The sequence below is a fragment of the Parasteatoda tepidariorum genome, chromosome 9 (assembly GCF_982258835.1).
Source record: "Parasteatoda tepidariorum strain Cologne lab strain chromosome 9, Ptep-v5.0, whole genome shotgun sequence".
Taxonomy (NCBI): domain Eukaryota; kingdom Metazoa; phylum Arthropoda; class Arachnida; order Araneae; family Theridiidae; genus Parasteatoda; species Parasteatoda tepidariorum.
The window spans coordinates 35,073,782-35,090,247 of NC_141763.1; the positions used below are offsets into that span (position 1 = coordinate 35,073,782).

Sequence of the window (16,466 nt, forward strand, 5' to 3'; positions counted from 1 at the left end):
CATATTTACGAGAACATAATCAACAAACTAATAACTAAAAAATGGTGAGTTCACTCGTCCCATCAACTTCATTGAGTTTTAGGTCCATTTTTAAATGTAGGATCCAAATAAGGCATTAGAGGAATTCAGTTAAACTTTAGAAATAAATTTTAAAAAGCATTAATTTAAAAAAAAAAGATATAAAAAAATAAGATTGAAAGTAAAACACAAGAAATAATTAGATTTCGGTAAATAATAATTCAGAAGGTCAATAATTATTGCATGAAAGCTATCTTCTTATTACTTTTAGATTACTTGGAGTAAAGAAAAGAAAAATAAAGTAGAAAAATTTTCTATTGCAGTTATCACATAATGTCATTCAATAAATTTCGAACAAGTTGCAACAAGAGAAAGAAAAAAAAAAGATTGACTAACAGCTTTTGCAGAATGAACCCATACTTCCTTCTGCATTTTGATACTTTTATGTAACATTGATTTTGCTTTTTTTTATGTTATTTATGCTTATTCATATACAACACAAAGTCAACCCCTTCTTCACTTGGACCCAACTTATCATTTTATTCATCTTCTAACTTAACAGAATGTTATAGGCTAAATTTAATACAGGTTCGAAGAATGTAGTGGATTTATTAAATATTTCCCTTCCATTGGGGTTGGTGTTGTATCCTCTATTGAATCATATTTCATGGTGTGCTTGAATAGTTTTTGTTATTTCTATGGCATCCCTTCCGTATTGCCTTTCTATTTGAACAGCAAAATTAATTTTTTCCCTTCGACTATTATTTATAGGTAAGTATTGTTTATAGTACTAACAAAAGATAATTTATTTTGTAACTATACTTATATTCTTTGAATTTTTAAAAAAAACATATACTGCTTACAGTTTCCGGAAAATAACAATTGGTTAAAAATTAATTTAAAAAATTTCAAATATTTCAGTTTGATAAATGTTAGCATTACACAATTCAAACTTAGTGCAAGAACAATCTTGTTTATAGCTTCAAACTATTAGAAACCATACTGTACTTTTTTTTCAAAATTAATAAATGAAAAAGTACAATACATAAGTAACTTTAAATATTCTTTTACAACATTCCTGTTCTAAGGTATTTGACGAGGATAAAATACACAATGTTTTACAGAATAATATTGCGACAGTCTTTATTTTTTTTGTAGTTCCATTTATATTAGTCATAGAATATATTGTCTGCATAAACAATAAGAAACAGTATCTGATACCATACTGCTTTCTGATTCATTTAACAATTCGATTAAATATAAAATTTTGAATTAGTTCTGCTTTCTTCCGGAACCATTTACACACACACACACACATATATATATATATATATCACATAGGATTAAGTGCATTATTGCGTGCATTGGCAATATGAAAATATAATCACAGTAAATATAGGTTTACAAATATACAGGAAAATACAATTATGGAAAGTACATGATTTTAATAATCATAATTCTTGTGGTACTGGAGTTTAACTATTTCTGGATAAACAGGAGAGAATTAAATAGGGTATTTCAAATATTTGAAAAATGCTAAGTATAAAAATAATGAAAATCAGTTAGGCTTCAGTTTATGTGTTACATGTATTTATTTCAAAAACTCAAGTATGTTTCTGGGGAAAGTTTAAAAAATTGGAAAAATCCTATAATTTTCTGAGTAAGAAACAGTTTAGATTCCAACATCTTCTACCTAATGTCTAAAATACAGCCCAAAACGATGTTAAGATCTTAGCGATATCTACATGTTGTTGATTTTTAAATTAGATTTATTGACAATTATAATAGAAACCAATTAAATCAGTTTTTTAAAGTCATAAAATTAAAGCATAAGCAGGACACTGCCACAAAAGTCTACTGTGGGTCAAAGAGATAAGTTAAAGTTCTACAGTTTTGTGACAAATGGCATGTTGTGGTCAGCATTGCATCCAAATCATCTTTTATTTTCCAGAAAAGCTAGTACTTATTGATCTGAAAGGCTCAAGCCACCCCTGAGGGTTTAACATCCAACTTTGATCAAGGAGGCAACATGACTTGAAGTCATAAAATTATTATATCACAATTCAGTGTTTTACACAACTGCAGTTAATTAAGCATTTGTGGGGAAAACTATATAATTACAGAAAAAATAAAAGTTTAACCACTAAAACTACTATTTTTAAAAACTTTTTGTGTAAGATGATATCAGTTTTTCTTTTATGTGACAGAAAATAGTATTAGAAAATACTATTACAGAAATATATATTAAAATTCTAAAAAATTTAAAGGATATTCAATAACAAAACTTACACATTTAAGAAAAATTGAATGAACTGAAAAAATCGTTTAATGAGTATAAAATTCACTAATTATGCAGTAGAAATTGTTAAAGCAGCAAAGAAATGTTTTAAAAATATCTTAAAAATATTGTATGTTATAAAAAAAAAAAGATACAGATTAACTATATATAGAGCGAAAATATTTTGTGAACACATGAAAAATGATCAAACAATAAAAATAAAAGTAAAATAATTAAAATTTCAACAAAAACAAAGATAATGACAAACATTCTAAAAAATACCTCTGTTCAAGGACAATATTTTCTGCAGCCATGTCAGCAACTTTATAGCAAATGCTTGATGTGCAATAACTTCAGTGTGGATAACTAATACTTTGAGTTTACTACCAGTTCTTGAAGTGACTCTCTCAATAAAATGCCTGACTGAATTACAATTAGTAAATGATGAACATCTAACAATACTTCGACCTTCACGATCAATGGTGGTTGCATAGTCTATTGCTTCTTTTTTAGTGCAACTGATTGCCTTTACTAAGGTCTCAATAACCTACATAATACAAAGAAAAACAATTAAAATTCACATTTAACAAACAAACTTTTTCAACTTCACAGATATGCCCTTCCATATCACAGACCATGCTTTACAAACATTTGAGGGACTTTTACTTGAAAATTTAATGAAATATATAGATTCACACTTACATTTGTAGGAAATTGCTTGAAAAATTTTTTTTAAATAAAATTTAAAAGAACTCATATTTTTACATTTTTCTCAATTTTTAAACAGTGTTTGACAGATTTTCCTCAAATTTTGGACTTAATTATTTAAAATTGAATACATTAAATTACAGACTTGTACATTTATTAGATTGCTAATAAATTAAATAATGAAAAATTATAAAAGAATAATTTTTTGATGATAATTTTTTATTATGATTATTATTTTTTATTATGAAAACTAAACTCAGAGGCGCAACAGCCCATAGAGGGCAAAGGCCTACTGTGCCCATCTCAGTTTTCTTGACCTTGGGGTGCCGGAGCAGATGTTCTGGTTAGGTGGTCAGCCGAACGCGAAACCCCCAGTGTTTAGTTCCCATGCTTGCTTGGTACTCATTTATTGACCCACTGAAGGGATGAAAGGATGAGTCAACCTTGCCCGGCCTGAGGATCGAACCCAGGCACAGGAGAGCAAAGCGCTACCACTCAGCCACCGGGTGTCATTTTTTAAATTTTTATTATGATTAACTTATTATCTTTAAAATTTTACAATTGCATGCATAACATTTTTGATTAGTTTTTAAGGTATAGTGAAATATGCAGAATGTTAATACGGGGCTCAAACTTTCGACCATTTTTTTGTCTAAACTATTGGAAAAATATTTTCCAGATGTGAGCTACCCTCCATGTTTTGAGAGTTAAGAATCAAAATTAATCAGCCCCATTATACAAAAATCTGATCATTAGATCTAACAAAAATTATTCAGGATGCTTTTTTCTTTCACATATCAAATATAATCAATTTTCGTAAACTAAAATGAATTCCATTCTAAACATGGTAATTTAAACTATAACCAACCTGTATACGAAAAAGATTCATTCAAGCATCTCAGAAAATAAATCAGAAACATAAAATATAAAAAACTACAACAAACAAATCGGAAAAAAAATACTATTTACTACAACAGGAATAAAAATACAAATATTAAAATCTATTATTACCTGTTCATATGTGTGTGTTTCATCATTAAAAAGAACAGTGCAATATGTATCTGGCACTTCAGAGTCTTGTGCTTGGTGACTAGGATCCTGGAGATCTACAGGTAAATTAATAGCATGCTCCCATGTTAGCATAGTATGGCAATAGTTTAGGACAACACTTAAAACAAATCTTAATCTTTCAACTAAATCAGCAGGCAACTTATCCAGTGGACTGGCACCTTCGGGCTAGGAGAAATAAAATTAATTAATAAAAATAGTCATAATTTAAATGTATTATTTTTCATAATTCTTTTGCCTTCTAGAAAATAATCTAGAAAGCTGGAAATAGCTCTTCAGTAAGAACCATTTATAAAGTGGTCCTCTTAATATAATGACTCCTACCCTTCATAAATAATTTTATTTGCTATTTCATTGAAGTTTTGACACCCATTAGGACATCAGAATTCAAACATACATTTCAATACTACATAGTCTAAAATTAAATTTTCATTTCCAAAAAATTTAATTTGAAATAAAAAAATTTAATTATTTTTTAAATTAAAAAAAAAGGTTTATATGAAAAAGAATCACATGACAGCAAAAAGTTCTGAAAACATAGAAAAAATATAAAAACAAAAATCCTTCTGCAAATAAAACAATTTCACACCTCCATTATATAATATTAATCTATTGTTAAAATAAAATAAAATTCATGTTATATACAAGGATGAATTTTTTGGCCAATTATTAAGATATATTTTCAACATAATTACAACTATTATAAATATCAAATAAACTGATTATATGATGATTTCATATGCTTTATGGTAAAACCACAGTTAAAAAAATTATGCTTCCCTGTTACAAGCCATTAACAACTTATAATTTATCCACAACCATGCTTGAAAATGTGAACTCTAGTTAATTCATAAGTTTATTAAATTTCAAATTTGTAACTGTGATATTTTACATATATTAATAATTACAGTTAAAATTTCATAATTTTATGATTTAGCAATTAATGTAATTGTGTTTTTCAATGTTGAAAATTTTAGCTAGTAATCAACATTAGTTATTATAACGTTTATTTCTTTTCCTACTAAAATTTCAGTGTGCTTCATATCGAGAAATTTGGATACACAACTTATAGTTTTTGGTTTGCCTAGAGTCTCTAAAACCTTAGCATGACCCTGAATTAATCAGAAAATATTGAATAGATTGGAATTACATCCAACTTAAAATTTAAATTATATTCAAATAATCTTCATCAACGATAATTACTATGGTAAGATCATTTGCAAAAAATAATATGAAATCATACTAGATCACAATCTCAAATAACTGGCATAAAAGAAATTAATTAACCTGAGATTTTGCATGGTGGAAATTACAGTAACTATAATATTTCCAGGCTTCTTCATCTCCACAGTCACAAAGACCACCACCTCCACTGGTGCTCATTTTATACCGATGATTTCTATGTTCACTAAAAAGCAAAATCACAATAAATATTTTCCATAGCACTTTTAACAATATTTACAAAATAATTTATGTTACTGTTACGCAAGTTAAAATATGTTTGCAAGATTTAAACCAATTTTCTACCATCAGTCCAATGAGAGCTAATGTCTACTTTTTGTTTTAATCTTTAAAAATTTTATTAAATTTTTTAATATGAAACTTAAAATAGTTAATTAAGCGGCAGTTCTCACATTTCGATAATTTATTTCTCACAAATATTTGTAGAAACTACTGATTTTTATTGAGAAAAATTTTAAATAAAAAATAAGAGTTGCTAAAATTAATAGAAAAAATTATAACTAAAGTAGATAATACAAGTATAATGTACTAAAAAATAAATAAATAAAAATGTTTGATAACAAGGTTACCTAATATTTTAATCATATGCTTAACTTTTAAATGGTAACATACATTTTAAAATCACTGACAGTTTTTCTAAACATATTTCCCACATATCCACCTTATTATTAAATAAAATTTGAATAAGAATTGAATAAAAAATTAAAATAAATTTTTTGGTGTTACATCTTACACAAGATACAAATGAGAAAGAAAAAGTTTATTCACCTCAAGAAGAAAGAAGAATTCACCTCATGTTTTACAATGATACAAATTTTAAGATAAAACAATGGTATTTAAGATAAATAAATTTCTTAGAATGTCATATTATAATAGAACTAACAAAAATTTCTGAAAATTACTGCAGAATAATAGGCACAGGATAGATACTATGTGCTGCTTTCTTTAATCACTAATTTTTTAGCAATAAAAATTGGTTATAAGAAAGAAAAATGGGCTTAAAAATATTAGGGCTATTTCACCATTTACGAATAACACATTTACAGACTTTAAAAGCACATAACTCAGAAAGAAAAACTTGATAAATTTTAATAAAATAACTCTTGGTGTCATTTATACCTGCACCAATTACTGGTAACTTTCATTAGTCTTAAAAAAATTTTAAAAATTAAAAACATCTATAACAGTTTAATTTTTAACTCAAAATTTAAGTTTCAGAAATTAAATAAAATTTGGATAAAAGTAAATTTGACCAAGAGTGATTTTAGTAAAAATTATTAGAACTGATGATTTCTTATAAACTGAGAACATGCTTTTGAAGTCTGCAAACATGACATTGGTAAATGTCATGTTTGCTCTATAGTGGTTTTCAATCATTTAATTCAATACATTTCTTTAACTTAAAATTTCTTAACTAAGCTTAAAAACGGTTAAAAAATTAAACACAAATATACATATACAGGGCATCTGCTACATTTCAGATTTTCAAATTCATGATTTTCCATGACTAATTCCAAGAATTTTTAATGACTTAACAAAGTTACTATTTTCTTAGACAAAAACACAACGATAAATTAAAAAAAGCATTAAAACATTCATTGAAATGATAGGTATAACCAAAACTGTTATACTCTGCATCTTCATATTTATAGATTTTAAATTTAAAAAACAGAGTAAAGAAAGATTTGAAGCAATAAAATAGCTATAAAAAAAATACAAAACCCAAAAAAAAAATTTCTCTGCAGAATTACATTCTAAAGATACTTTTTCTCGTTCATCGGAAAGAAAAGAAATACTCCTGATGTTTCTGTTCTCATTTTGGAATAAATAAATACGCCAATGACTGGCTTGCTTCAGGTAGAATTTTAAATTGATAAAATAAAAATAATAAAAAAATTCTGAAATCAAAAAGATATTCACTCTAGAAATAATGTTTTTTCGTTCATTTTTTTTTAAAGAACACCATAATTTTTAAAGAACACAATAAAAACATTTTATACTTTAATCAAATATAACTGTGAGTGGGGATTTTGCTACAAATTCAGATATTCAGAACACCATGAAATTGGGAGATTCCACTTTAAAAAGTAGATTTTTCAGCTACCTAAATCCATGACTTTTCATAATTTTTTTTTAAAAAAATAGTTTAAATCGTGATATTTCATGACAAATTTTGTTCAATACCGAAATCCATGACTTTCCAGGTATGCATATACCCTGTATATATGCACACAGTCTGTTCAGACATTTTGTGAAAGGTCCTGATTTTGTAAAATTGTGAAAAAATTACTCGTAATTTGTGAATATAAAATAAACGTTAAGTCACATTCTTTCAACCAGGTTCCTGCTTTTGTGAATTTGTGTAAATAGGGACCGATTATGGAAAAAAAACTTTTTCAAGGAGTTTTAAAATCGTAAATAGATACAAGATTATGCTCAACACCGTACAATTACAGTAATAATAAATTAAATCTTAAATAAACAGCAATTGCTGCTACTAAATTAGAGATGCAACATACAAATATATGGTATTTAGCCTATACAGCTGAAGGCAGAATATTCATTTCAGATCAATAATGGAAACAAAATCACTCACATTTTTAATAACTTTAATTGATATTTTTTAAATAACACAACTTAGTTATGTATCACTTCTAATGTGTTACACATTAAGTAAACTTAAACAATTCTTAAATTTATAATATTTTTTTTTTTAAAAATTGACATAATTTTTATTTACATAATATTTTATCGGTTAATTTTATGTTATCAATTAATTATCATTTATTTATTTACAAAAAAAAATTATCATTGAATATCAATAAGAATGTACACACGATGTTTGTCCGATTAAAAGATAAATTATTTTGTGAAGGGTTCGTTTTTAAGTTAAAATATTTTGAAAAGGGTCCATTTTTACGAAAAGATATTTTGTGAAGGGTCCGGACCCAGATTTCATCTAGACAGACCCCTGATATAATTAAACACAAATAGACATATATGTACATCATTGTCAAAAATATTTTTTAAGAATAATACCATTAGAAATAAATGTACCTATTTTTAAAGCACACTATGCATAGAACACAGGTGGGGTCCAATCCACACTCTCTGCATGAATAAGTTGGCTCCCCAGACTTAAAAACTTTACCGCACAGAGATGGAGTGTCATTCAACAGTTTCAGCTGTTCAAAAACTGAAGAAACATTTTCATCACCACAAATGAATTGTTCAAGAGGTCCAAAGAGTTCTTCTTCCTCAAGGGCTGATTTTCTTAAAACTTCTTGAGAATCAACTATTTCTTCATCTGGAGAGTGGCTATAGATAATGGGCACTTTTTTGGCCCAGTGCTGTTTAAAGTCTAAGCTACATAATGTTTTAGATTCAAACTTTTTGCTCCACTCGTATATCAGGTCATTACCGAATGATCGAGCTCGTGGAATCACAGTAGTGTCCAAGTCAGTCATTTTTTCTTTATTATAAAAAATAGACACCTAAAGTCAAAAGTCAAACATTTCAATACATATACAACAATCATACGGGAAGATTTTGCAGTACATGAAAAAATTTTGTAAAATCAAAATAAATAAATTAATTAATTGAATTGTAGTTTTCTTAAGAGGAAAACTCTTGTACAGGATGTGTAAAAGTTGACAGCTATATAAAAAATTTATAATCACTTATTCATTACTTGGAAATTTTGAACAACTAAATTGCACAAACATGAGAATAGAGCACAAATTTAAAAGGTAAGTAAAAAAAAAAAGTATGGTTGTCACAGCATCTTGATCTCTTCACTGCTATTTATACAAAATTTTCTGCATATGAAATTGAATTTTAAAAAAAATGGTAATAATCCATCATCAATATTAATTAATCTAAATAACTTTTGTTCTGAATTTTGCTAAGGTGCTTCACTTCCTTCTGATGCAAATCATATACATTTTACCTATTAGAGGATGAAACATTCATTCAACCAAAGCTTGACACCAAATTTTCCATCTAAATGGAACTAAACTAAACTCATTAGTGTGACAGCCCATGAAGGGCTAAGACCTACCGTGCCCATCCCAGTTTTCTTGACCTGAAGCTCTGAGGTGCAGAAGCAGAAGTTCCAGTTGGATGGTCCCCTGCATTCAGTCCCCTAAACCCTCAGTGTTTAGTCCCCAAGCATGCATGGCAGGGTTCGTGATTTTTTTGATTTTTTTAAAAAAAATCAAAAAAATCGGATTATTTTGATTTAAATCGGATTTTTTTGATTTAAATCAGATTTTTTTGATTTTTATTCAAATACACTATAAGAGCTTTAATTTATGATTAAAAAAACTTTATAAATGTTTAATCAAAATTAAATTAATATTAAAACTATATTATAACAATATTTTAGAAGCTCTAACTTACTAAAATAATTTTTCATTATAATGCATAGCGACCATTTTGATACCAAGGCATGATTGAAATTAAAAAACAAGATAAAATAGATAATTTAAAGAATACTACTTTAACTAGTAACACAAAGTTTCAATTAGCACTTTAATTAGCAATTTTAATTTAAAATTGTGATCTCTTTTTTTTTCTCATGATTTATAAAATGGCAAAATAACTAAACTAGTAACTTCGTTTACTAAAATAGACTTTGAAAGGGAAGAATGACACTATATCAGGAAAAAATATCTGAACTCAGCTTTTTTTTTCTTTCTATTTTTGGCATATTAAGGTAATTTCTTTTTAATATAACCTCAAGCTTTAGAAATATAGAAATTTCCATCAATAAACTATAATGTAGATTTGAATTCCATGCTTTTTTAATCAAAAGGTAGAATTTTAAGTAACATTTGCTTTTTTTCTTTTGAAAAAAAATCATTTTTATTTACTTTCTACAGCTATGCAAGTCTATATTAAGACAGCATTAAATATTTACTTTAATCTGTATTTTCAACGTTAAGAATCAAAAAATTTTGAAACATGTAATTTTAAATGTGTTTAACACACACCAAGAAAGAAAGTAATTTCGTTTACTAAAATTAATTAATGCAGCAATTTATTTAAAATAAATTTTAAAACTAAGAAAAGAAAATAATAAAAAAATCAATAATTTAAAGCACTGTTTTTTAACTTTTAAAATAAATATAATATATATATATAAAAATCAGTTGATTTAAATCAATGATTTTTTTAAAAAAATCATTTGATTTTAATCATGATTTAAATCAAGCTGATTTAAATCAACGAACCCTGATGCATGGTACTCATTTTATTAACCCAATGCAGGAATGAAACCCCAGACTTGTGATAAAGTATGCAAAGCATTACCACCCAGCTACCAGGCCTTATTTAAATGAAAGATAACAAAATAGAATCAGAAACACGTATGTTATAAAGAAAAATCACATTTTTGTTAGAAATCTTTTTTTAGAATAATATAAAAGCAAAGATTTTCAGTACGTGTACCTTTCCAAATATAACTTATTTTGCAGGAAAATATTATAAATGTATGTTTAATATGATTTAGAAGAAAAAAAAATTATAATTTTTTTAAATATATAAAAATTTAGTTTTTATAGCATTCATTTATTTTTCTGAAATTTGAGATAACCTAACAATATTTTTTTAAACCGAGCAATTATATAAAATTTACATTCAACAAATCAAGAGAATCTAGCATTTTTAAGCGAGAAGGTCAGTTGTTAAAGATTGCAAATATTGGTAACGTTTAAACTACATAAGGAACAACAACTCTGTTGGCGTTCTGTATTAAAATCATGGTGAAATACACTGAAGTTACAACCACAGCACTTAAGGATCTATTGCTATATTGCTATTTCTGATTTGCCAATGCTCATCAGTGCGAAGCAAGGTTTTTTGCAATGGCAGCAACTAAATTGAAACAACGGAATAAACTGGATATAAGCAACACACTTCAGGTGCCATTGTCTCCTATTACTTCCAGAAAGAACTGTCTGATTTCAAAGAAATAAGCTCAATTTAGCGTTCTAGTGAGTTGAAATAATAAATCACTTTAAATTCATTTTGGATGTAAATGTATTTTATTTTGAAATCATATTTCAATACAATTAAACTAAAATTATTAAATCAAAAATATAAAGAATTAACACGCTTCTCCTCGGAGAGGCGTGGTAAATCATCAAACATTCACAGGTCCATTGAAAAGGTTGGGGAGCACTGCCTTTGACCATTGCGACCTTAATAAATTCCTATTTTTTTAAATAAAAAAAAATTATAGTACAGTGAAACCTCTCGGGAGTGACCAATCTCTGTTCCACAAGAAAATGGTCGTTAAGGAGGTTGATCAGTCTTAGAGGTTACCTACATTGATTTCAAAATGAAAGGTGAAAAATTTTCTCAAAAGATCACTGGTCACTGGAAAAGGATTTGATAGTCTCTCTTAAGTGTTTTATTCAACTCAAAGTCTATGGAAAAAATTCATGTGCCACCCAAAAGTGGTCGTAAATAGAGGAGGTCGCTACGTAGAAGTGGTCTTTAGGTTTCACTGTATTTCATAATTGTTTCCCGTGTTAAATCAGAGAAAAAGAGGAAATATTACTGTTTAAAAAGTACCAAACAAAAGGCCAGTGGCGTACGCAGAATTTTTTCAAGGTGGGTGTTCATAATTTTCTGAAGCTACTAAAAGAAATTCGAGTACGTAATAAAGCACTATTATTTCCCTAATTTAGACAGCTAGACAGTTTTGACTTTTTATTTCGACAACATTGTTTAGTTAAATTTTGATTTGATTTTTTAGAACATAATGTAATATCTTCTCGCATGTAATATCTTCTGAAAAAAGTCCAATGTCATATGGGTGGGAAGTAACACTTTGAGGGCCACTTTCACATTCATCAGATTTTGTTATGCTAGAAACGTTTTCTTCAACAGAAGTATCACATTTCTGTACAACAGTAAAACTTGCATTGTACTCCGTTCCCCCTTTTATATAATTTTTCACCGCATCTCCATAATTCTCGAATTGTCTCAAAGACGACAGAACGTCTAAGATTCCAGAATCATCGCGTAAAGACCTCGCAAATGACAGCCAGTCTCGAAAACTATCGCGACTGGCAGAACAGAAAGGAACCAGTCCATAACAGTATCACGTGAATTTGGTTTCAAAAGTACAACTCTATTATAGTAAATGTTTTTTTCAGTATTCTGAGAAATACCGTGAGAAAAAAAGGTAGGCATAAGGCAAATAAAAATATATAGTCTGAAATAATACCCGCATAATTTCTACTAAAGTTTTATTTTTGCCATTTTGTCTGAGCTCAAGGGGGGTGTTCAAACCCCTAAACCCCTCCCTTTCGTACGCCACTGCAAAAGGCTATATTTTTACTTGTTAAACCAAGAATCTTACTTAATACTCGATCGTTAAATGTAGGTTCTACTATTGGAGTATAAGCTAACTATACTAGATGTTCTTATATCGAGAATTTGAAGAATTTTTTGACAAATCAAGAAAAAAAAGTCTGAAAAGTTTGCAGTAATACATAAGGTCAACAATGTGACAAGAATTACTTTTCAAAAGTATAAAGTTATTCCAACACTAGATGTAAGTACCTACACTTATCAAATACAAGTTTAATTACTGAAAAATAATAAATCAAAGATTCTTATAATTTAGGCCAAGTATCAAAAAATTATAAAAACAAATATTGATTTAACTCTCAAATCAGGACATAAATCGACCATTAAAGAGCATGAATTTTAAAAACACTAAAATACATGCTATTAATAAAAATTTTTAGGTTTATAGCTAAATTCAAAATGTTTCATAAAAATAATTGAAGTATTAAAACTTGATCTTTTAATAAAATAAAACTGATTGTTAGATAAAGGTTGTAATATGAATAAGAGATGTAAATATCAGAAACTATAACATAAAGTGCTAATATTAATAAAATATAAGAGATTGTTTTAAAATTCAATGAAGAAAGAAAAAAATGTAGCAGTACTTTGGGATAACAAAAGTAAATGTATGAGCTAATTCAAGTATATAAATGAGTCAATGATGTTATTACATAATTATTATTTTTTCTCAAAGTTTTACAACTGATTCATTGAATTTCAGCCATATTTTGATTAATGATAGTTTTGTTTAAAGCTAAATAAATTACTTATTTAAAAAAGCCAACAATATAGTAGTACTCCTTTTAATAAGAATATTATATAATGTCATAAAAAATAATGAATTAGTGTATACTCACCCATTAGCTTAAATTTTTGTCCAATAGCTTACGTTCAGAACCCACTTGAACTTTGCGGATATTATTCACTAATTAGCAGAATAATAATGTATCAACAAATCTAGCAAAAAAGAATTTTTACAATACTTAGAAACCATAAATTATTACAATCACAAAATTTTAAACAGCAAGACCGATTGCAAATATTTAATAACTAATTATAGGTACCTATAAAATATTTAAATAATCTTGAATTATTTCCTTAATAGGTAGAATTAAGTAAAAATACAAACTTATTCGCCAAACTATTAATGATAAGGGAAACTAAATACATTTAATGTACAACAATTAATGTTTCACATAGCCTATTAAAACATCAACATATGATTTGAAGCAGAAATACAGTAAGCGAACTAGATACCTGAAAGTAGGATTTAAAAGGATCGCAATACTGAGACGTATCTACTATTTTTCAATCGTGGGAAAACTTAAAGACAACACATGTTGAAATTTTATAAAATTAACAAAAGCTTTTCATTATATCACAATAACGCAGTAAATAGTCATTTTGTTATGTCTAAATATAACTTCTTTCTTTTCGATTGTGAAGAAAAAGCATCAGAGGAACAGTAGACATGTAGTGACGTCAGTTCATTTCAACGCAATGAGAGCATTGACTGACTTAAAAAAAATAATAGTATTACGCAATTAAAAACCTTTTTTTTGACTAAAATATCATCAAATATTGTATTAAATTTAGAACAAAGCAGAGTCAAGAAAACTTAGAAAACTTTTCAAATTATCAAAGTAAGCAAAATTATAATAAAAAATCCGGAAAATATGCAGGAATTTATTCTTTATTTAAAGTGGTAAAAAATGAAAGATAGGTTTTAATAGTTGATCATTGACTTAATTCTTTTATTTATTTGTGTTTTTTTTTACTTCAACTTGCCAGTGATAACCTTGGAATAATTTTCAGAATGATACGATGTTGACGCACATGCGCAACCAACCCATCACTGCAAATTAGCGAATCATGATTTTTTTGCACATCTCAGACGAAAACAAACATGCAGATTTTTGAATGAATTGAGAAAAATAATTTACTGTTTTATCTAACAGTAAACTATTTTTCTGTAGCTGAATATGCTCTTTTTTAAGATCAAAAAGTTTCTTGATAAACTCCTCCCTCGATCCCCTCACACACTCAGAAGAAGATCATCATTTCATCAGTTTCGACACCCAGTGTGAAAATTGTAATAGAGTTTAAATTTTAGTTTAAAAAGCCCAAGCTTTTTTCTAGAATCTTAAACGTTAAAATATAATTTAGGGCGAAAAGTTCGCATCTTATTCAAAATCCCCAAGAGATTCCGCCAATGATGATCGCACGCCCATTCCAGATGCTCGACACTGAGCTACAGTACCTTATTTGTACCTTTGCTAATTTTGAAAAACTTGACAATTTCAAATAACCTTGATAAAAGAAATCTTGATAAAAGAAATGTATCAAAATTAGCTTATATATTTTGTACAATTTTTAAATTTCTTTTCTGCTAATGACACCAAATTAAGGAAATTGGCTCATTAATAGGAAAGATAAAAATATTATTTACATTTGAGCCACTATCTGTAGTTACACCATTTTGCTAAATTGACTTAAATTTCAAATTTGCCCCTATAATCATAGTTTTGGTACAAGTTTGATAAAATTATTTTAGTCCCATCTCAACAAGAACTTTTTTCATAACTTTAACTCAACAAGCACTTTTTTCATAACTTTAACTCAACAAGTACTTTTTTTCCCAACAAAAGAGCAATTCCACTTTAAAAATTCTTGTCGTGCATTTGAGAAGAATGCCCCTTTTATTGACCACATATCTATCATACCCCTTATTTCCTTAAATTACAACCTACTATTAAAATTAACATTCACTGTTATTAATGACGTCAAAAGGCATTGTATTTTAATTTATTTTCTTCTCACAAAAACTACTACGATTCGGGAATTTGTTGTTCAAACATTTTTGTTCTAGAAATCTTTGTCTTTCATAAAGTACAGGGTTACGAAATTTTGTCTAAAATCAGAAGACGAAAACAATCTATTCTATATAAATATTTTAAATCAAAATTGCTATCCATTATTAACAGTGGCGTACATGTACTTAGGTGCCTGTAAAATTTCTAAATGTCCTATTAGCACAAATATTTTAAAATTACAATATGAGAAAAGAACACAATGAAGAGACATTCAGGCATTTATAATAATTCATTTTGCTTTAATTTATATTATTTTATAATGAATTAATAAAAAATTAATAATTGCGATGGAATGGCGGAATTTGGAATTAGAAAGTGTGGGATAAACTGACTTTAATTCAATTATAAATGCTTAAGTTTTAATCAACCATCCTTTTATTGTGGACTCCGACATCTGAGGGGCCCATAAAAGGAAGAAATGTGTATGTACATCGTATATACTTACCTAGTTGAGAGGAAATTTGTCTTGATAATACTTGGTGGCTCCGGGAAAGAGTGTTCGCCTTCCAATCAGGTGAACCGGGTTCGAATCCTAGTGATGGATGGTCGATACAAATTCCGCACGTGGCTCGCACCTACCACAGTGCTGTATATCTTCAGTAGTAGACGCATCGTGGATTAGAGTCTTTTTGCCGGCAGGTTAATAATGAGAGATTTCTGTGGTTTTCCACACCATGTAACGCAAATGCGGGTGAATTTAATCAAAAAGTCCTCAATGAAGGCAAAATTTCCCCCGCTACTTCATCCAGGAGTTCCCTTGTCTTCTGGATTGGGTTAAAACTTACAAGGCTACGAAGTTGAACGTCAGTAGTCGTAAACCCAAAATTGGGTGAGCTGTTCAACGACTGTTATAAAATAAAATAACCTCCGAAAACAAAGCTAAAAAAGTCACTTGAATTAACTATGAAATGGAC

At 27.9% G+C, this 16,466-nt stretch overlaps 1 protein-coding gene across 3 annotated transcripts in view; it reads right to left on the minus strand.

The window, feature by feature from the left end:
- Positions 1–14,319, minus strand: part of Ubr1 (Ubr1 ubiquitin ligase) — a 30,837-nt gene extending 16,518 nt beyond the window's left edge. Inside the window, exons 1-6 of one of the 3 annotated variants that reach the window (XM_016069703.5) lie at positions 13,937–14,319; positions 13,537–13,636; positions 8,372–8,808; positions 5,360–5,480; positions 4,016–4,240; positions 2,579–2,843 (exon numbers count right to left, since the gene is read on the minus strand). In XM_016069703.5, the coding sequence (XP_015925189.1) occupies positions 2,579–2,843; positions 4,016–4,240; positions 5,360–5,480; positions 8,372–8,781 (1,021 nt within the window). In that variant the 5' untranslated portion in view covers positions 8,782–8,808; positions 13,537–13,636; positions 13,937–14,319. Of the gene's footprint in view, positions 1–2,578; positions 2,844–4,015; positions 4,241–5,359; positions 5,481–8,371; positions 8,809–13,536; positions 13,637–13,743 lie in introns of all 3 variants that reach the window. The other 2 variants (XM_016069704.5, XM_071186404.2) reach the window with 2 other exon arrangements.
- Between the last annotated feature and the right edge of the window lie 2,147 nt (positions 14,320–16,466).